The sequence below is a fragment of the Leptodactylus fuscus genome, chromosome 9 (genome assembly GCF_031893055.1).
Source record: "Leptodactylus fuscus isolate aLepFus1 chromosome 9, aLepFus1.hap2, whole genome shotgun sequence".
Taxonomy (NCBI): domain Eukaryota; kingdom Metazoa; phylum Chordata; class Amphibia; order Anura; family Leptodactylidae; genus Leptodactylus; species Leptodactylus fuscus.
Genome location: NC_134273.1, coordinates 21,640,971 through 21,663,671, shown reverse-complemented (window position 1 = coordinate 21,663,671; position 22,701 = coordinate 21,640,971). Strand labels below are relative to the sequence as shown.

At 43.7% G+C, this 22,701-nt stretch overlaps 1 protein-coding gene across 1 annotated transcript in view; it reads left to right on the top strand.

Moving 5' to 3' along the window:
• The window catches only part of COP1 (COP1 E3 ubiquitin ligase), a 133,656-nt gene extending 119,870 nt beyond the window's left edge, over positions 1 to 13,786 (top strand). Inside the window, exons 19-20 of the mRNA XM_075287108.1 lie at positions 11,428 to 11,472; positions 13,342 to 13,786. Of these exons, the coding sequence (XP_075143209.1) occupies positions 11,428 to 11,472; positions 13,342 to 13,359 (63 nt within the window). The 3' untranslated portion in view covers positions 13,360 to 13,786. The remainder of the gene's footprint in view (positions 1 to 11,427; positions 11,473 to 13,341) is intronic.
• Positions 13,787 to 22,701: the final 8,915 nt, after the last annotated feature.

The following is a 22,701-nucleotide window of genomic DNA, read 5'->3' as shown; positions in this document are numbered from 1 at the left end:
AAGTCATTACACACTCAGCTGGTGCAAGATATTTCTGGTCCAGTATTTTCCATTGTCACGTTGGTGGCTTTAACACTATCCTTGCTAAAAGGCACAGGAGTAGCAGAGCTGAATTTGTCATTGAACTGTTGGAGCTGCTTCATTCATACATAATAACATTGTGAGATAGTCTCGCCCATTTAGACCCCTGAAGAAACACTAATCTTAGAAAATGCACAAAAATTGCAGCACTCTCTCCCTCCGCCTTCTCATTTTGATCCTGTTTTGTCTTTGGCTGCGTTCACAGCTGCGTCCTGGTCTCCGTTTTTCTGGTTCGTTGCAGGACCAGAAGAAGGACAATAGATCCTGAGGGGGACCCCATTCACCATCATTGGACCACATATCACTAGGTAATACTGACATCTAAGACACCTCTTTGGAGGAAAAGGGTCACAAATGAGTAAAGTTCCCGATCACCAAACCGAAAACCTCTTCAGACCAAAAAGTCGGGATTCCTGGACTTTCATACATTTTACCATCCTCACCCGCTCACACTCTTTGACTCTCCACCAATCCAGTTCAATCGTGATAGTCCCCCATCGTTCCAGAGTGATCGATAAGTTAGTTTTGGTGCCTAATATGTAAACTGCGTCCTCTAATGACAAAGGGGTGGTATCAGGCTGGAGCATACAAAAGGCCATGATACAGAGCTGAAGTTGGGCTGCTCTTGACTTACATCATCCATTAGTGCTAGTTCACACAGGGCAAGTTGGCAGCGGATTTTGACGTGTAATCCGCCTCAAAATCTGCTGATCCCATTGACTTCAATGGGAGCCCCTCTCATTTTTTTTTTTTTCTGCTAGCTAGTAGCGGGAAAAAGAAGCGAGCTGCCCTATCTTGCTGAGGTGCGAGGCTCCGGCCCATTCATTTGGGTTTAATCCATCGCGGAATGCCGCGATGGAATGTGTACACGCGGAACCCCATGTGAACTAGCCCTTAGTGAGTCTAGGTAGCGTTTCAGACACCAAAATTAGCTGTGCGGATTGCAGGAGCTGCAAGGGGTTAAAAACAAAATACTAGCTGCCCTGGAATCAGTAGGGGAACGCCTAATAAAGGGGGAGAAGAAGTGGTGGTAGTGAAGGTGGCGAAAAGAACCCTTTAAGACAGTCAGTCCAACTTTTCTCCGCAACTCGAGTGTCTCTTCAGGCAAATACATGAAACTGACCACTACTACGGCCTTTTGTTTCATGGAACGTTCGCTATAAATGAAGGCCGTGCTGGCATTATGGCCTCTTCCTTTTTTTGCACAGGCGTCCTGCATGGAGAAGAGATGGTAGAAGTGAACCTTGACATGGCTGAAAGGGAAAACCAGCACATTTAGCTTTGCTCCATTTCACAAACTTCACTATGGTATACGGGTAATATTAGAGAAGTCCTGCTCTGGATGCAGAGTAGTTAAAATCAGAATCTTTCCTCTAGATAGCGCCTGCCAAGCAATCCAGGAAAGCAAGCAGTGTGTAATGAGAAATGGACAGGTCGTTCCATGTTATGCCTCGTGAACCCACAAGGACCTTCTGTCCATGGTTCCTAGTTTTACCTGTAGATAGGAGAGGATCGATGATGGAGTCTTTGTATACGGGTTATATTGACAAGGTCATTTCTATATACGTAGGGACTTGTATGTACTTGGCTTATATTATTTTAGCTGTTAATTCACAATCCAGAGTTGCTGATGTAAAGATCTCGAGCTTTGAATGATGAAAGTCAGATAGATACGAGGAGAGGCTTCTATAGCTTCAGGGCGGCTCCTACTGGGATAGTCGGAGTAATAATTGGTCCAGCCTCGGGCATGTTTAATTTCCAAGCTTTCAGGGTGGAGTTGCACTGTGAACTGCGTGTGGGAGAACGCACAACAAAAGAAATTTTGTACCGCTGTGCGGGTTTGAGGTGTATAGCCTGATCCCAGCATAAAGGCTTCATTCAGCACACAGGCTGCAGGTGAATGAGCTGGCAGAACGGCGCGGCTGTTCCTGAGCTCAGCGAGCTGGCAGCATGTCAGTATCAGAGCGGCAGACGATGCTTTAGGCAGGATGGCTGGTAATGACTTGCATGTTTGCTGAGAATTCGGCTGAAGGTAAACAAGGGCTTGATGAAAGACCGTCGTCTAGTATATTAATAGCTGTTGGCCCTAGCAAAGTATAACATATATAACATCCAACAAGCTAGAGACGGCTGGAATTTTTACTTTTGTTGAGACACAAAGGCAAATATCCAAAATGGTGACCGTGCTTATGACTTGAGGCCTCTTTACGTTTCCTTTTACGTTCCATCGGAGGTATAGGTTAGGAGTATTCACTAATGTATAGCTGTAATCCCGACTGTGGGGTCGGTAGACTAAACCATCCACGCCAGCCCGACACCAACTCTTTTATTAATGGCTGACGAAAGCAGGAAAGGGCCTCACGTTCAGGAGAAAAGCTTGTGCCTGAATTCTTACGAACCAAATATGTAACTCGAATTATGCAGTATCAATAATTATGTAATTAAAAAAAAAAAGAAATTGCAACTCTCGGCCGGGCTCCCCGGCCCTGGCTCTGATGTATGCCACTTTATAAGAACTAGGCGACCAACATGGGACCAATGATTCTCTTAACGAAAGAAAAGCAAAAAATGCTACGCCATACTGGACGAGGCTATGTCTTGGGACTTATAATTAAGGTTGGATTCCCCTGCATATATACAGAATATAAAGTAAAAATGTAATATGAACAGGACCCAATCTTTAGACAGCAGTTAGCTAATGCAATGACTGGCCAATTCCTTGCACTCGACGCAAAAGAAACTCAATCGCAACTTGGAAAGCTATGGTGACTAGTCCAGTAACTCCCACGGCATATACCGTACTTCAGTTACCCACTAGATTTGTTTGCTATGCATTCTTTATATGAACTAGGCCAAGTTCTAACTCTTGTGTAGACATATTTTTTTACCCTATGGTAAATTTGTGTGGCCAGTCAACCATACAGACAATTGGTCGAGGGTTCTGTAGGGAAAACTCAGAGGAACCATTTGGTGGAGTTGCGGAATCCAATTCCTGGTTACCCCACTGATCAGTAACATAAAGGATCAGTAAGTGTTGAGTACGTCTGAAAAAGTAACACAGCCCTTTCATCATGCGGATCACTTGGGGGCCTACGGTTAGGCCCTCAATAGGTAGAGGAATCCTGTCAGCTGCTATGAGCCCTCCAGAAATAGCTGATGTGGAGGTGTAAAGTAGTTAAAACATTCTTAGGTGAATGGGCTTACTAGCTGTATGAATGAGAATAGGGCAGTGATGGAGAACCTTTTAGAGACCGAGTGCCCAAATTGCAACCCAAAACCCACTAATTTATTACAAAGTGACAACACGGCAATTTAACCTTAATAATGTGCAGGTCCACAATTGTGGACAGTTTTGGACGGCCTGTAATATCACTTAGATACTATGTGATAAAAAATAGTACAATCTGCTCCACTGTGGCCGATACACAGTACAATTTGCTCCATGTTGAGCCCCACACAGTATAATGGGTGCCCACAGAGAGGGCTCTGAGTACCACCTATGGCACACGTGCCATAGGTTCGCCATCATGAGAATAGGGCATTGTAATGGGTAAGTGTGCTCTCTGCAGTAAATTCTCTCCTTCTGAATAGGCGCTAAAGTTGTCAGAAAGGAGGGGCCGGGATGAGTTTACAAGCGAGAGTCCAGGACACTTCCCAGTAAGGATAAGACGCACAACTTGGTCATACAACTAGTAAGAATGAACTGCTTAACCCTTTAACTGGTGCCTTCTCTGACCACCTCGGTCGTTAAAATCTCTGGATTCGTCCCACTCTCATTTTCCATCACTCCCAGCTGCATTAGTTTGGTGGTGAATATATTGTGTAGATTTTATTTTTTTCCCAAGAACTGCCAAGGAAACGTCCCCTTTAACCATTCCTCACTCTAGCGAAAGGAGTCCTTCCACGCCGGAGATGACACCAGTCTTTCCTTTCATGTCATTGTATTAGAAATCTGAAATGTTGATTCAATAAATGTCTCTCCAGATCTATATAATACCGTTTTACACCGGCATCTCCTGCTCGCAGATTGCCATAAAATAAACTGTCAAACTCCACATTTTAAGGAAATGAAATCCATGTTCTTTGGAATGTAAAGCACACGAGGCAATTTCAGTCCGGCTTCAGATAATATTACCATGTTCAGTCTTCTGGCTGACTGTGAGATTAATACCGCCTTTCTATAGAACACTGAATTACAAGAACACGGAGGTCACCCTTGTATTTTTTTTTGTATTTTTTTTTTTTTCTTTATAAGAACAAACAGCTTTTTCATAATGTTGGCGGTCTGCATGGAAAATGCTAAATGAGGGATAAAATGCAGAGAGTCTTCCATCGTAAGGTCACCGAAAGTAAATACCGCCGTTTGTCACTATACCTTTCCTTAAGAAATTCACTTTCTGTGCATGGTGTGGAAGGAACAAGGCCCCTTAACCCTTTAAGGATACCGAGTTGAGGCTCGTCATCTTTTTATATTTTACTTCTCTGCCTTGCAAAATTCATAACTTTTAGTTTTCTGTCGACCATAGCCATAGGATTCAGTTTTTTGGGGGGTTTTTATATGTAGATTGTGAGCCCCATATGAGGAACACAATGTACATTTTTCTTCCTATCAGTATGTCTTTGTAGAATGGGAGGAAATCCACGCAAAGACGGGGAGAACATACAAACTCCTTGCAGATGTTGTTCCTGGCGGGATTCGAACCCAGGACTCCAGCACTGCAAGGCTGCAGTGCTAACCGCTGAGCCACCGTGTTGCCCAGGATTCTGTATTGTTTGTGCAGAGAGTTGTATTTTTTAGATGGCACCATTTCGGAGTACTTGCAATGTATTGGTCAACTTTTATTAAACTTTTTGAATCTTCTGCATGAACAAAAAAAAAAAAACCTAAACAATTCGGGGGGAAGGTTGCTTTTTTGGGGGGGCCTTCTCTATGGCATTAAATCTGGAGTGGCAACGTTTTTCTGCCAAGTCATTACACTTTCCGTGATACCTTTATATCCGTTTTATGTTTTACCACTTTTACTAAATAAAAGGTTTGTTGACTCAAGTAGGGATTGAATTATGGGACGAGGGTAAATTCAGACAGTCGTAATACCATAGATTGCTATAATGCTGCTACTTCACATCCCTAGACCCATGGTGGGATGGAAGTCATGGCCATGATACCAACCACATTGCGATGGTCTTAATGTGACTGTAGTGCAAATAGGCAGGTTGGAATGAATATTCTCCAGTTAGTCGGCTCGCAACATAGTGACAGGATCCACTGAATGTTCTAAGGCAGTGATGGCGAACCTTTTTGAGACCAAGTGCCCAAACTGCAACCCAAAACCCACCAAATTATCGCAAAGTGACACCACTGGCAATTTAACCTTAATATTCTGCAGATCCACGATTGAGGACAGTTAAGGACCCACAAATTACAGTCATGTGAGGGTCACACGGTGGCTCAGTGGTTAGCACTGCAGCCCTGCAGCGCTGGAGTCCTGGTGTTCAAATCCCGCCAAGGGCATAAAACTATCTGCAAGGAGTTTGTATGTTCTCCCCGTGTTTGCATGGACTTCCATCCCATATTCCAAAAAAGACATAATGATAGGGAAAAATGTACATTGTGAGGCTCACAATCTACATTTAAAAAAAAAATTACAGTCGTGTGAATGGGGCTTTACGGAACTTGTACTGAAAGGTAATGGTCTCGGCATTTGGTACTTTTGAACAGTTAATGTTCACCATTTACACCGCACAGAGTCTGTTTTATAGTCACCAAGCAATGTTATTACGGTCTGTAGTAATATTATGACTTCTGTAAAACCGATACTGTTTGATATACAAAGTGAATGCACCCCACACAGTACAATCTGCTCTGCACTGGCCCCACACAGTACAGTCTGCTCCGCACTGGCCCCCACACAGTACAATGTGGCCCCAAAGCAGTATTAGGCTGCATTCACACAGAGTAACGCCAGGCGTCATTTGTGTGTAATTTGTGTGTCTTTTACGGCCGTCATAAAACGTTTACATAGAGTTCTATAGGAAAAGACGGGCCGTCATTTACGGCCGTCATTTACGGCCGTCATTACAATGACGGCCGTAAATGACGGCCGTCTTTTCCTATAGAACTCTATGTAAACGTTTTATGACGGCCGTAAAAGACACACAAATTACACACAAATGACGCCTGGCGTTACTCTGTGTGAATGCAGCCTTACAGTATATGCTAGCCCTAGGTGCCTGTGCAGACGGCCATGGGCGAGTTCAGTGTGCTCTCTGGGTTTTTGCCAAGGCTGCCTTGTGCCCTTTTATCATCTCTGATTCCTACAGAACGGTCCTCTAAGTCGTAGTCTGGATGCTATCGCTGTATCATTTCCCAGGCAGATGAAAAGCCGGGTGTATATTTAGACACTTTTTGGAATTTATAGTTCCAAAAGCGAAGTCAGAATACAAACAAGCTTGGCATCAGAAATGGCACGGCAGAGAGAGTGCAGAGCCTAGGAGCCAAGTGGGCAACATAATATCTGCATGCTTCACAGCCAAGGGTATAGCAGCCATTAGCCATAGAAATTCTGGTGTGCAGTGCGTGTGTTTTTTCTTGTTTTTGTTTTTTTTTCCTCCCCCCTCCACAAAATGGTAATTTTGCTCAATCTTCTTTTTAATAAGGAACATTTTAATTTTGTTTGTTCCAAAATTTCCTCCAAATTGTAACGCTTTAACAATAATTGACCGTTCCTAAGAAGTGTTCTTCCCTAAAGTGTCAGGATAAGAGTGCCCCCTGTGGCCTGTTCTTGAAATAATTTGACGCGGCGTTTGCTTAACTGCCTGGAAATTTGGTTTTATTTTGCGCCCGTGGCTTGGCTTAGAAGAAGCATGGTCTTCGCCCACCGCGCTGACATCACATCATTATATCATGTAATTACAGTCACAACCTCGCTCCAGCGTCTGTTCACATTTCTGCACAACTACAAAGGCCTACACAATAGAGCGTATTATTCTTGCAACGAATCCGTTCCCTCGTTGCGAATTCCACCGTGCAAAAGTCCTTGGCAGCGAAGTGGTTAAGCGCAACACCTCCTACCATATTGCATTTGAGTGCAGGCGCATAACCTCTTCATTATCTGCCTGTGATTCAGTCCATTAATAGTTGGCCTCACTTATATTTAGCTTTTATTAGAGCCTTCATCTCCACATTCCATTTTATTTACAAGGCCGGCGCGATCGCTTAATCTGTAGGCATTTTACAGCCTGCCATCTGATGCATCAGAATATTACGTGGACAATGGAAGCTAATCATTCCTGATCAGATGCATGCCAGGGCTCCTGAAAAATCCTCATCGGATGGCAGGAGGGAGACCGAGTTCATACACCGCCCCCACGCCACCAAACCACTCATAGCACTTGTATAATGGTTCTATAAGGGCATGCTACTTTGATTTATTTTTGTTTTTGTCTAATTTGCATTATAGTTTGCATTTTCACAGTTGTGTAGTTATTTGACTAGAAAAGTTTACACCCCCTTTCAACAGCTTTTCAGGGACAACGTCATACGGGGTTGTCAAATGCCTGATACCAGGTATTACCGTAGCTTGGTTATGTGTATTGGTCAGGAGATGGACTGATCAGTGACGCCTCCTGAGAAGAAAAATGGAGCTGCAATGGAGAATAAGGGGCATTTTTGGAAAGTCTAGAAGCCACCCTACCCATTAACATCATTAGTTTGATACCGATATTCCTGTTGACAGACTCCCTTTAAATGGGTTATCTCGGGAAGACTCCCCTGTTTGTCCTTTTTAGATAAATTGTCCCTCTTTTTAAATGGGCTTTCTATTACAATGGTTCTCCTGAAAACGGCTATGGAAACTAAAGCCTGATCGAACTGACATGGCCAAGGGAAACTGCCAATAGCCATCTATGTGGTACTATCTATCACTAGTGAATGAGTTCTGGAGATATCGCTCCCTAAGGAGAGATCACCTTCTCAGTCGTATGGAGTCTTACAAAAGCCTTTTTTGCTCCACTGGGGGGATTTGCTGTGCTGAGGAGATCCAACCAGATCGAAACACCTCTGTCCATAGCTGGGAGGCAGATTTGGCTAATCCCCGCATCATAGCAACAAAGGCTTGTTGAAAAAGCCGGGCATGGTGTTTAAGGGGGCTGCCCCTAGAAGGCAGCAGGCAGAGGCACGGTTTTCCTATTTACACCTTAGAAAACAGATTTGCTTATTGAATGAGTGACACTGAAATAATCTAATACTTCAGAGTGGAAGTCACTCTTTCCAGACCTACTTTTGTGTAAGCTGATGTGCCTTCCGAAAAAGGGCTGTACTGATAGGTTGGTGTTTGGTGGGCGAAAATATTCTAAAACTGGCTTAGAATGGGTTAAGTTAGGTACACACTAGTGCTGTTTCCGTCCTTCGGGTCCACACAATGGGACTGTAATGGGGACCACCTGATTTTATGCTGAAATCTCTGCCGACTTAAGTGGAATCTCAATTGGATTCGCCATATTGTCAACATAAACAAGTGGCTAATGCCCTATATTACCTTTTAGATGCTGCGCAGGTCTCTCCTGTTCTTGCGTCCTGTCCCCCTCAACCTATAGAGAAAACAAGTTGATCCTTGACCATAGCGGTGACCTGTTTCCGCCTGTCATTGGCTAAGCAGGCATTTCATATGTGTTGGGATGGGATCGGACAGTGGACTCCAGTGAACCCTTGGCAAGCCCTGGCATGGGGCCCACAGTATTGCATTTACCTTTGCACCAATGTTGGATTCTTAAGATGTTATGTTTACAGTAAAACGGTAGAAACACACGTTGCAAAAATTTTTACCAAAGACCTGCATTTACTCTGATCCCTCGCGAAGCTCTACACAAGCCAAAATCCATTTCTCCTGTGATCTTTTACATTGAGGTTAATAGAAAGCGTTTTGACCATGAAGTTAAAAGTTCAGGCCGCTACCAGTTTCTTTGTTTCTCTCTCCTCCCATTATGAAGTCAAAGGGTTTTGCGAGGCGTTGCTGCTTTTATGATCACAAAGAGATCAAACCATAAGAAGGTTAAAAGATTTTTTTTGTTAGATCAATGCCGCAATGTGTAATGAAAGGTAGGACAAGATTGCCGGGATTTCTGCCGATAGGAGTCTGTATTGAAGCCCTGAGAAGAAACGCCGAAGATACATTCAATGCAGAAAGTGGAACATTTCCCATGTGTGGTGATCAGTGAGTGACCTGCCCCGGCGACCGCCATCGAGAGTGTAATGAAACTGTCTGCTGTGATGGGCGCTCGGCAGTGTCCTTGGATTCTGGATGTGATTTTTATCTCTCCGCCAGCTGACCGATACAGATGATGCGTTCTTTGCCCTTGTACGTTTACACACGTGTTTATGGGATTGCCTTATTACATTAATGTATGCCTGGTCCGGGAGATCTCCTCAGCGTTCTACTTGCTTTGACATAAGTGATATTTTATTTATAGGCTAATAAAACAACCCCGACTGGTGAATGAAAGGAAAATCTATAAGACAAGATTGAATGGGTTTTCCCTATATAGTGAGCAGACCACCTACTTTAATCTGTCTTAAGATTCCCCCCTCCCCGTGTCTTATCCCTTCCTCCTACAATTTATGTTCTGCTCTTAAACCTCCTAAGCCTCTTGCTGTTCTGCCGGATTCCTTGCTCTCCTCGCCTACCTTTAGCCATTACCACACGTAGTCATTTTCTTGGAGGATTTCTGTTCCTCACAGTAACAATTCCACAATTTCTTTCTAATTTTCTCCTAAAAGGATACCAAGAGCCTACTTATCTGCAACCAGAGCTGCATTCACAATTCTGAGTTGTAATCTCTTGTGTTCCCTGCCATGATTCCGTGATCCCTTGTCTGTCCAAGTATGTCGCTATAGCTTTTGCCCAAGCTATTGAAAATTTGGCCAAATGCTGGGGCTGTGTTCTTCCTTCTGACTACCCAACTCCCACCACATCACAGCCATTATATGGACACACAAACATGTTACATAGCTCCTGACCAAACTGCAAAATCAGAGGTCTACAAGTTCCTTGTGGTATCCTTGTACATAGATGTTGCAGCTGGACCTGTAGATTCTGCTCACTCGTAGGTTACCAAAATTTACATCCCAGGAAATCTCGTAAATGCAATGATTGCTGATAAGACAGGTGACCGGGCAGACCAAGATAGTGCAAGACTGGGAGACCTTTGCTATGTGGGGGTGAGCATTATCCTTCTGAAAAATGCCATTAGGAAATCCTTCTGAGACAACACATTTGCTGGTACAATGTCCTGTACATACTGTTTTTTGTTTTGTTTTGTTTGTTGTTTTTTTTTTTGGGGGGGGGTTGCAGAGGGGTGTATTATCTTAAGTGTTCACAGCTAGACTTGTCCTAAGATTTAATGTATCTCCTTTTTCTGTACAGTAGAACATAATATCTTCATTATATACACGGCCACGTACTGTTTGTCAGTGGGATTATTCACCACATTGTCTGTTCCCACGAGACTCCCTCCTGCATTCCTAGTTCTCTTGTACGTACTTGTGTCTGCACAAGTTTATTCATTTTTAATTTTTTTTTTGCAAATACCTTTTTAGGTTACGTTCACACATGTGGATTTCACCCATTGCAATATTGCAAAATCTACATGTAAAATATAGATTTTGCCTTAACCCTTTGCAGATTAGCAGCAGAATTTGCCAGGAGGGTAAGGTATTACATTATCTATCGGTAGGGGTATCCATTGCTGTACTATAACGTCTTACAACCCAGCCCCCGACCACAGCTGCGGCAGCGGGGGTCAGTGTGTGTTTACACATTGTTTTCATGGATATAGGATATGTATATTGCTCCCTATGGAAACATTCTGCATCCGTCAGTGAGATGTAAGCAAACAAACTTCCCACCTCCCCGGAGGTCCCAGAGATCAGGACGTGGTTCTTGAATTCCTAACATGAAGCACATAGGGATATCTATGATGAAATACCAGCATAGTGCATATTAGGAGTCCAGGGCTCTCGTCTTGTGCTTTCCTAATGAAGATGTATCCCTGTTCTCCCGGCCAACCCCTTTAAATTTTTAATTTTACATACTTTCCATTCTCTTGTGTACCACCGAAGTCAGCGAGGTGCATACTCTTTACGTACGATAACAATAGACTGGTTCTTACGTGAACACGGAATTTCTTTAAGACCCGCTGCTTCTCCATTTACTCCAAGTAGCATTCATGTGCTGAAGGTCACGGTGTAACAAGCCTCTTAATGCAGCTTTAGATGTAGACCAGACGTTTTTGATAAGTCGAGTAACATTCACACTTGGACAATAACGCTTTTTTTTTTTTCTTTTACAGGAGTCCAATGTTCTTATTGCTGCTAACAGCCAGGGCACGATCAAGGTACGTAGCCCCCATTCATCTCTGCAGACATGGCTACCAGACAATATGGTTCTCGGAGAGCTTCTTTGTGTCTCCATATTCTCCCGGCCTTCACTTGAATATCTTGCGACAAAAGTTGAAAAACATCAAGTCATTGATTTGCTGTTTAATGTGCTTCCCAATCTCGTTTTCTCTTACAACCTTGTTATAGTTGGTTCCATTTCGCGTCTACGCATCACCTGGTACACTCCTGAGTCAGCCGTTTTATCTACCTAATAGAAATACAGCCTGATTCTTAAAGAAGCCATCCAGCGTAGGCCTCGGAAGAATTTTTTTTTAGCTGTCTTGATTCCTTCCGCCCCTTCAATATGGTTCCCCTACGTTTACTATTAGAGATGAGCAAGTAGTATTCGGTCGAATACCTCGCCGCCATAGGAATGTGTGTAAGCGGCCAAACACCAAGGGGTTAAGCGCATCCAATATTCAATACACTTAACCCCTTTATGTTTGGCCGCTTACACGCATTCCTATGGCGACGAGGTATTCGATCCAATACTACTCGCTCATCTCTATTTACTATCAGTAAGTAGTGGGGACCAAGCATGTCATGAGTGCTGCTTGCCCGAGATATACAAGGCTATTCAAAGATGGTAGTGATCCTGTAGATGAATAAAATTAGATGAGTTAACCCATTATGATGTGCAGTGAGCACCTTTACTGTCATAGGCCCCACTCTAATGTATAAAAGTTTTAATTGGGAGTCTGTCATAAGATCCAGCATAGCACCACAGCCCTGCAGACCAGAAAGCTTTGGGTCACCTAAATTTGTGTATCTCCCATTTGTAAATCACTGCTTCTGTTTCAGAGATATTGCTATTTATGTCAACATCCAAATTAGCTCTTTGGTGCAATGGAAACATTGCTGCCTAGCTCTTCAGAGCAATAGCAACGCCCTAGTTGCTCCAAGTTTCCTGTTTGTATATTGGGAAGAAAACAAATAAACAATAGACTATCACTGAAATGTAGGCCCTGATTCACAAGGGGGTAAACAAAGTTTGGCTAGGGTCACCTGATCAATATGGGTGGAGAATTGGTTTTGATGACAGACTCCCTTTTAAGAGAAGTGTCTGTGTTGTGCACACGCTTAGGCTGGGGGGCTGCCTCAGGTTCCGGTCCAAAATACGGGTAGCTGCAAGTGGATGCCATTGCAGTGCATCGGCATCCAGTGAGCACTCCGCCCCGGATTAGGCCTAAATGAATGGGGCTAGTCAGGAGGAGAGAGAGTCTTCAGGCGGATTCGCGAGGCGACTTGGCCTGAAGAATAAGCATGTCCGTTTTTTTTCCGGGAGCCGGAACAAACCACTCCCGGAAAAAAGAACTGACCGGTCAATGGGAGCCGTCTTTTTGATTAGGATTTTGAGGCAAATTCGACCTCAAAATCCTGGCCAAAAAAACTCTGTGTGAACTCTGCCTTATGGTGACCTTGCACCCCTGTACCACAGGGTAACTTGGCAAACCTTTGCAGACCTAAAATAAAGGTAGAATTGAAGTGGAAGAAGCATCAAGACTAAAAATTAACCATTTCCAACACAAGTGTTGTTGTATTCGACTGTAAAGTAACTTCAGCCTGTCTTCCTCCCTCTTACGTGTGATAGGGTTCTCTCTGTCGGCTATTACAAGCAGGAGTCAGGGGAGACGCTAGACATTCTGCACACAGCACTCACAGATAGTATAAACAAGGAGACAGAGGAGTTATAAACTTACACTGCAGAAAGATTTCTGATTATTTGGCATTAAAAGAATTACCGGGATACAACAAAAAAAAAAAAAAAATCTTACCACAGTCCTATACTACTGCAAAACCAGTAATGTGCCTTATCTTCTGTTCAGGTACTGGAACTGGTATGAAACATGGACGTCGTGCTCTCGAGTGAAGAGGTCTTCAAATTTTTCTTGTCCTGAGGCAGGATCTCCACCTGCAGAAAACTCTAAAACTGTTCCTGATGGAGTCTTCTCAAAGCATTACGTCACATGTCACTTCTGGACTCTCATGAGACTTTGGGCATGGAAAGAATGGGAAAGGGCATAAATGGACAGTTTTATGCCGCCATCCTTGGGCACTCAAGAATTCTCCTGCCCTCATAACTGTGTACTTTTTCTCTTCTGGTGCTGCTTTATACCTTAGTAATTTTGGGGGGGCCTGTATCCTGTTGCTTTGTGCAGTTCCTACCCATACTGAGGACATAACCTGAGAGGTAGAGAAAAGCTTCATTTTTATCATAGAGGAAGCTATAAAAAAAAAAAACAGATCATGCAAAAAGTCCCAAAAAATTAAATAAAGATTTAAATATTTCTAAGGACGGTGTGATTTGGGTTTTTTCCCCCTATTGGGTCAATACAGAGGAGGCATTGGGTAACTCAACTGAATGGGGTTTTTTTGGCAGCGGATTTTGACTCGGAATCCGCCTCAAAATCCGCTGCCAAAACCAGCGCCCATTGACTTCAATGGGAGCTGCTCACTGCTTTTTTTCCACTATTGCAGTTTTTTGGGCCAAAACCAGGAGTGGAGTGAGCAGAAGGTAGAAGTAGAAGAACTTCCTATAGATTTCCCATTCCTTTTGTAGCCGTTCTTGGCTTTAGCTCAAAAAAACACAACAAAATCTGCAACAAAAAACGCAAAAATTTCTGCAACATTGTGGCCTAAGCCTACAGGGCTTTCCTAGCCCAAAATAGTTTTCATACAGATGACCTTTCCTCGGAATAGGTAAGGCCTATTATATATTATAGGTAAGGCCTGCGTCGGTAATCCGATCGGGGGAGCACGAGATACACAGTATCATATCAGTAAAATGAACAATTCTGCAGTTCCCTGGAAGCAATCCTATACATCGCTCCTATTACTTGTAACAAAGCAATGCGGCATGTGATTCCCGTCCACTATCAGTCTGTGGACATGGAGGCTGTTGCAACAGCTGATCTGTGCAGGTGTCTGATCCAACACATCACATACAGATTAGGCCTCGTTCACATCTGCATCCGTAATCTGTTGAGGGAATTCCGCATGGGGACACCCTGAACGCATTGGCAAGCAGTGTACAGTGAAAGCACATGGACCTCATAGACTATAATGGGGTCCGTGTGCTTTACGCAGGGTCTCAGCATGGAACATGCGGACAGAACACGATCTACAGTACTTTCCTATCCGTAAGACTCGTGTGGAAAGCACATAGACCCCATTACAGTCTATGGGGTTCGTGTGCTTTCACTGTACACTGCTTGCCAATGCGTTCAGGGTGTCCCCATGCAGACTTCCCCGAACAGATTACCGATGCAGATGTGAACGAGGCCTAATCTGTATGTGATGTGTTGGGTCAGACACCTGCACAGATCAGCTGTTGCAGCAGCCTCCATGTCCACAGACTGGTAGTGGAGGGGAAGCACATGCAGCATTGCTTTGTTACAAGTAACAGGAGCGATGTATAGGATTGCTTCCAGGGAACTGCAGGATTGTTCATTTTACTGATATAGGAGCGGTGTATCTCGTGCTTCCGGTCCACTAGCAGCTTCTGGCACCCATAGCCTGCTAGCAGAGCTGATTTGTGTGACGTCTGGGTGTGGATAGATTTGAAACCATTTTGGGCCGGAAAACCCCTTTAGGTTGAGGCCCCATATTGCAGAAATGCAGCTTATCTTTTGCAGTTTTTTGAGCCAAAGCCAAGAGTGGAGACAAAAGGAATGGGAAATCTATAAGAAGTTCTTATACTTTTACATTGTGCTCCATACTCTTCTGGCTATCATTGTACTGTGTGTCGTAGATTCTGCTCTCTGGGAGAGTCCATAATATGTAGAATACATTTTGTGCGTCTATTGGGCGCTAGTAGTATCACACATAGGGATGTAATCTCGGGTAGAATAAGCTGAGCGCTGCCGCTATACAATCCATTCATTGACCACTTTGTAGTCTGCCTGATTGGATGTGAGCACAATACGCTTTCTAGTACATCGCATGTTCTCTATTATGATGGCAATAACTCGCGGTTTATTTAATATTGCAGGACCTACCCGCAGCTATATGGCAGCGTTACGGTATGTTTTCTCCTGACACGCCGCCTGGATGGCACCTCTGTTGGTTGTGTCTCTCGATTTTTCCTTTTATCTTTGATAAAGTGGTTCAATTTACATAAACTAAGGCAAATGTATAAGTGCACTTGGCATTTTTAAATGGCTCCCCTGCTTAAAAGCACATCACATTTTCAGATTTTTTTGTGTTTTTTTTTTTTTTTTTTCCCTTGAAAACGAGGCTAAACATTCTCCCGCCTCAGAAGTGGCACATGCCAGTGCATATGATGCCATTATGTATGCAAATCCCTAATGCGTGTTCGGTACAAGGCCAGACAAATAAGATCTACGCTGCTTATTGTTGTCGCTTACGTCAAGATCAAAATGTAGGAGGGAAAAGATCTTGGTGATTTTTCTTTTTATTCTTTCTCTCTATTCTTGATGTCTTTGTTCACGTTACTGGATAGTTCATAAAAGGTATAAAGCACATATTACTATAGCGTTAGCGGCGACGGCCCCGATGCTTGGCTGAATACTTCCTGTGTTTACTTCTTATCTGAGTGAGTCTGTTCTCCATATACAAGCAGGTTAGTTTACAATGCAGTCTAAGGCCTCGTTCACATCTACGTTGGTATTCGATCGGTGGAGTCCGCATGAGGACCCCCTCGAACAGAATACCGAACGCAACTGTAAACGGCAAGCACATGGACCCCGTAGACTAGAATGGGGTCCATGTGCTTGCTGCCAGATCTCCGCAGGCATCATGCGGACAGGAAAGTAGTTCACAATGTACTTTCCTGTCCGCATGATTCGTGCGGGCAGCGTGTGGCAAGCACATGGACCCCATTCTAGTCTATGGCAGGGGTAGGGAACGTATGACTCTCCAGCTATTACAAAACTACAACTCCCAGCATGCATACTTGCTCTGCTGTTCTTGAAACTCCCATGGAAGTGAATGGAGCATGCTGGGAGTTGTAGTTTCACAACAGCTGGAGAGCTGAAAGTTCCCTACCCCTGGTCTATGGGGTCCATGTGCTTTCAGTGCACACTGCTTTCCGTTGAGTTCAGTATTCCGCTCAGGGGGTCCTCATGTGGACTCCCCTGGACCGAATACCAACGCAGATGTGAACGAGGGGAGAGGAGGAGAATGAGAGAGATGTAAGGGATTAAATGAGTCATTTTGCACTGGGGGTCTTTCAGCTCCCTGGAGCCCTGCTCTTGCCACTTAGATCCCGTACTTACTATTTCCTGTCTGCACCACCCTGTGCATTGGGTGTGGTTTCTCCCACTGCTATGACATCACCAATCCTACTTGAGCGGCAAGAACGGTGAACCCAAGGCTGAAGTCCCACCCCCAGTGCACCAACTACAAAAGCCATCAAAGCCGTTTTTCTACAAGAGCCTGGTACAGTAGTAATGTGCTCTGTGATATTGCTAAGTTTGCTTGGAGGAGATAGTAGACTCCCTTTTTTTGTGTTAAAGCAGAAAATGTCTTAAGTAATGAGTTGAGTAAAGTTGTTGTTCTTATTTATGTTGGACATATGGTAGTGGCTTAATATAGCCTGAGCATTGCGCAGTTTGCATGTTGACCCTTTGTGACACCCTGTCTTCATAACTTCGCACCATAGTGATGCGCGCTGTGGCCTCTTCGTATACCGCGTTTCGGCAGTCTGCATATTCCAGATTGTGTATCTGAGCACGTCGCCCGAGCAGGTTTCCTGCGGCTAGCAGCTCTTCTGGCTTTAAAGACTAATTTATTATTAACCACCTCGTTTATTACCAGGATTTATTATTTGCAGCCACAGAAAAAAAAAAATGAAAAAAAATTCATCTGGCTGGATTTCAATAAACAATGCCGGCGTTCTGCTCCCGCGCTGTGGTGTATTGAATATATCTCTCAATATCATATCACCAGTTTGGATTCCCGATAGTCTGCGCCTGCAGTGTACACAGCTGAACTTTATTGTTTTGGGGTTTTTTTTTGTTCCCTTCCATTGTTTTATGGAATACATAGATCACAGAAAAGCTGGCTGTGTTTTGTAGTTGCTTAAAGCTTAAAAACTGCCCCCCCCCCAAAAAAAAAAAAAAAAAAAAAAGGAAAAGTAATGCTTTGGGAGCTACTCTTTCATGGAAGATGGTCATGCTGCTAATTCTTGGTCAAACTGGATATTTCTTAAAAAATTGGACTTTCTACTTTTCAATGTAATCCCCCATGACTTCAACAAACTTACTCCACTTCATCTCCATTGATCGGATGCCCTCAGGATGGAAGGGGACTTCTTGCTGTTGCAGGACCATGTTACCACCTCCATGGCTGTTACCGCCTCCTTGACTGCATTATCGTCAGAAAGTTGTTGCCCGTACTGAATTTCTTCTGATTACGAAAGAGAACGTAATGGCTGGGGGCCAGGTCCGGACAGTAGGGTGGATGGTTAAGATCCATGAAGAGCAACTTATGGTTTGCGAGACGAGCGAGTTGCCACATTGTCGTGAAGCAGCAACACGTTTGCCGACAACCTTCTATGGTGTTTCTCTGTGATGGTCTTCCTAGGTGTCTCCAGTAATACTTTCCAGTTGACTGCTGCACACAATTTCTTTGGAGTTGGGCACTTCCATGGCATGGACTCCTGTTTGGTCTTGGGATCAATGGTGGTGGACCAATGTCATCACCCATAAGAATCCGAGAAACACTAACTTTGACCCAACGATCTTCCAAAATTGGTCTCCACTTTATGGCACATTTCCTCTGAAGAGGCTTCGATGGGTCAACCTAAACACTGGGACAACCTAAACATCTTCAATTGACTCCACCACCATATACAGCAATCATTCTTCATGAATTTCTTTAGGCATCTTATGCCTTTGCAAGGAATTTAATCACAAAATGAAACCCCAAATCCCCCCCCATTTCGCAGTATACAGCACTGGCCATCCTGTCACTTCCAGTGCCTTCATCAGACTAACCTACTACTGTGTGTGTAGCATCTCTAGATATGTCTCGATCTACACAGTCAAGCTCTGCTTTCTAACATGGAGATTGCCAACTTCCTGAACACTAAGCATTGTTTCCATGTCACTTGTCTGCTCTCCGTCACACCATATGTAGGCGATTGCTATGTTTTCAGTCCGTGATGTAACACATGAAAAGATGAAATTGCAGCACGATTGAAGGAGAATAGAAGCTACAAAGGCGCTTTTAGCACACAAAGCTACCGACATAAGCTTTTTCTTTTTTTTTTGCATATTTCAGCTTCGGTATTACACAGATATTTCCTGGCGCTCTTTAAAAGTGCAAATAAATAATGAACAACTCTATTGAGATTTTTCTTTTGAAACACCAACAGCGTTCAAAGCCGATATTCCGACTCAACTACCCATTTACGCCACAGTCATTATTTTACTGCATGTTATAGAGGACGTAGCAAATGCCCTGGAATTTCGCTCGCGCGTTGCTTTAGCTATTGATAATGTATAATAGACCTCGCAGACCTATAGACTCCCTGCAGGGTTTATTACATATAGATGTCAGAGTCGCACACAAGAGCGCAACGCCTCGAAATGGATATACGGTGTAGTTTCAGAGTGACGGTATATGGTATGATTGGATTGTCGGATGTGTCGTTTCTTGGCCAAGTCATGGTGGCATCTGTCAACTCGATCCACGGCGTAATGAAGATTTGCCATAATATATACGCACCACAGTCAGTTCTCTGCGCAACGCGGTGAATCGTAAATACCTATCAATATTTGTGTAGAACGCCTGACGAACTAATTAACAAGTTCCCTACACAGTAGGCAATGAAATGGATCTAACGCCGAGTCCGTCTACGCCGGCATTGATTTACCGCAGGATACATACAATAGGGCAGGAATGGAGTTTTCAGCCTGTGATTTACTTAAGATCTAATTAAATTTATTTCTATTCTGACCTTATGTATCATAGATTTTAGTTTAGTATTAATTGAAATATGCCATGTTTACTTTCCACTTAAAGTTCCCCATGCATGGCGCTCTCTAATGATTTCTCTGCTCTTTTTTGATAGGTTTCTATGGAGACCTGTATTCATGAATATAATGTAAAAATATAAGTTCAAAGACAAAACTTATTACTTTATTCGCATAATGAGACATTTAAAGTGATCCCGACCCCGACGTGTGGGGAGGAATTACAATGGTTACCATACTAGAGGTTCATCATGTTCACAGAGGCAGGAATTAGGAAATGTTTTTTTTGTTTGTTTTTTTTTACGATGCTGTTTTTGTTATGGACCCAGTAACTTTCCTGTAAAAAATGCTTGTGGTTTTTGCAAAAGATGCGTTAAAAATCCCATCGCGTTTTTTCCACCTCCCATTGATTTCAATGGGTTTTTCAAGGTCTAATCCGCCTGAAGATAGGTCATGTCTAGAGATGAGCGAACAGCGTTCTATCGAGTACATGTTCGATCGGATATCAGGCTGTTCGAGATGTTCGATTCCAGTTGAACACCAGGTGGCAAACTCACTAAAAATTTGATTCCCCTCCCACCAGCAGTGCTGGCCGTGCGCTCAGCTTGGCTGCATCTCCGGTGTAGTCGAGCTGAGCGCACGGCCAGCACTGCTACATCTTGGCATAGGAATGCATTGACCAGCGTTGATTGGCTGATACATACAGAGTACAGCATTCGGGCAATCAACGCTGGTTCTGCCGGAGGAGGCGGAGTCTAAGATCGGTGCACAGCAGTCCCCATTCTGGTCAGAAATTAGACTCCGCTTCCTCACAGACGAGCCTCCAGCAGAACCAGCGTTCATTGGCTGAATGCTGTACTCTGTATGGCCTTCGGCCAATCAACGCTGGTCAATGCATTCCTATGGGAAAAAGTCAGCCCCTGCATATCGCAAGCTGACAGAGATCTCGACGTAATACAGTGACTTGGGAATGTTAGATGCCCCCAGACATGCTTCCCCTGCTGTCCCAGTTGCATTCCAGGGTGTTGGCATAATTTCCTGGGGTGTCATAGTGGACTTGGTGACCCTCCTGAGTCGAATATTGGTTTCCCCCTAAACGAGTATTTATTCCCCATAGACTATAATGGGGTTCGATGTTCGATCGAACAGTCGAGTATTGAGTGGCTACTCGAATCGAACTTCGAACATTTCACTGTTCGCTCATCTCTAGTCATGTCGCTTTTTTTTTTCCCCTCTAGCTGAATAATATTAAAATGAATGGGAGGCGTATTCTGCCTAAAAATCAGCCTGAGACACCTCATTTGCCATTGTTTAAGATAGTGAAGGGACTCTTGGAAGGTCACAGATGCCTTGACCCATCCACTTTACTATAACTCACACCATAAACTGGCACAAGTTATACCGGGAAATTACACCAGCCCTTGGCTGCAAAGAGACGTCTCAAGATCTGCCAGAATTAAGTCAGGAGCCTCTTAATAATTCTGGCGATTGGAATGGAATGGGTTGATACTTTTAGAGAAAATTCGAGTCTCACTCATTTCCTCCATTTCTTTCCTTACTTTCCCTCTTGGTCCAAGATGTGTTTTGTGGTTCTTAATTTTTTTCTCCAAAGCTGGTCATGTCAAGGTAAGGAAGGACGCCTCTCTACTGTACATGTCTATACTTTAAGAACTAGAAGCGTCCACATTGTTGACCTTAGGTTATAATGTAGCTCAGTCTACACTCTCATTGTCCGAGTCATGATGCTGCGTGACCTAAGACAACAAAGGCCATTGAAAAGTCTTTGAAAATATCAAGATAAGATGTCTAGCCTTAGTGTTGTGATGCATTAAGAAAGTGGGTTAACTTGGCTACATCTGTACTTGTCTTTAGCCCATGATGGTCTTGGCTACATCGGTATATGATATTTTTTATTTTTGATACCATATTGATAAGTGGCCCATTCCAAAAATATGCTTTGTATTCTGTATATATGTTATTACATCTACAGTGGCGGAGTATGTTATACATGGGCAGGCCAGGTCGCTTCTTGGTTAGTGATTTTTTTCATCTGGCTGATATAGGTGCGGGTCCTTATCAGAGATCACAATATACAATACTACACGTATAACGAGGGATTGTCTTTATGTGACAGATTGAAGGGAATCTGTCAGGAAATCTCTGCTGCTGAATTACTGACAGGATAAGATTGACAGATTCTCTTGTTACAACATTTTACTCAGAAACATGATGTTTTGGAGAAAACAGTATGGAAATGAATCGGGAAGGAAGAGTGACTCCCCCACCTGGGTCTGCTAGATTGGGTAGTCTCTCCCTTAAAGGGGTTGTCCAGTTTCAACAAATAAATGTTGTTTGTATAATAAAAAGGTATACAACTTTGCAATATACTTTCTGTATCAATTCCTCAAAGTTTTCTAGATCTCTGCTTGCTGTCATTTATTCTGTTTGACGGTGGATAAAGAATGGTCCATGGTCATGTGATATACAGGCCATGGTCACGTGATATACAGTGCATGGTTACGTGATATACAGTGCATGGTCATGTGATATACAATCCAGAGTCATGTGATGACACAAAGCACACCTGTGTGTCGTTACATGACCATAGACTGCATATCACATGACAATGAACTGTACACTCACTGGCCACTTTATTAGGTACACCTGTCCAACTGCTCGTTAACACTTAATTTCTAATCAGCCAATCACATGGCGGCAACTCAGTGCATTTAGGCATGTAGACATGGTCAAGACAATCTCCTGCAGTTCAAACCGAGCATCAGTATGGGGAAGAAAGGTGATTTGAGTGCCTTTGAACGTGGCATGGTTGTTGGTGGCAGAAGGGCTGGTCTGAGTATTTCAGAAACTGCTGATCTACTGGGATTTTCACGCACAACCATCTCTAGGGTTTACAGAGAATGGTCCGAAAAAGAAAAAACATCCAGTGAGCGGCAGTTCTGTGGGCGGAAATGCGTTGTTGATGTCAGAGGTCAGAGGAGAATGGCCAGACTGGTTCGAGCTGATAGAAAGGCAACAGTGACTCAAATAGCCACCCGTTACAACCAAGGTAGCCAGAAGAGCATCTCTGAACGCCGCACAGTACGTCGAACTTTGAGGCAGATGGGCTACAGCAGCAGAAGACCACACCGGGTGCCACTCCTTTCAGCTAAGAACAGGAAACTGAGGCTACAATTTGCACAAGCTCATCGAAATTGGACAATTGAAGATTGGAAAAACGTTGCCTGG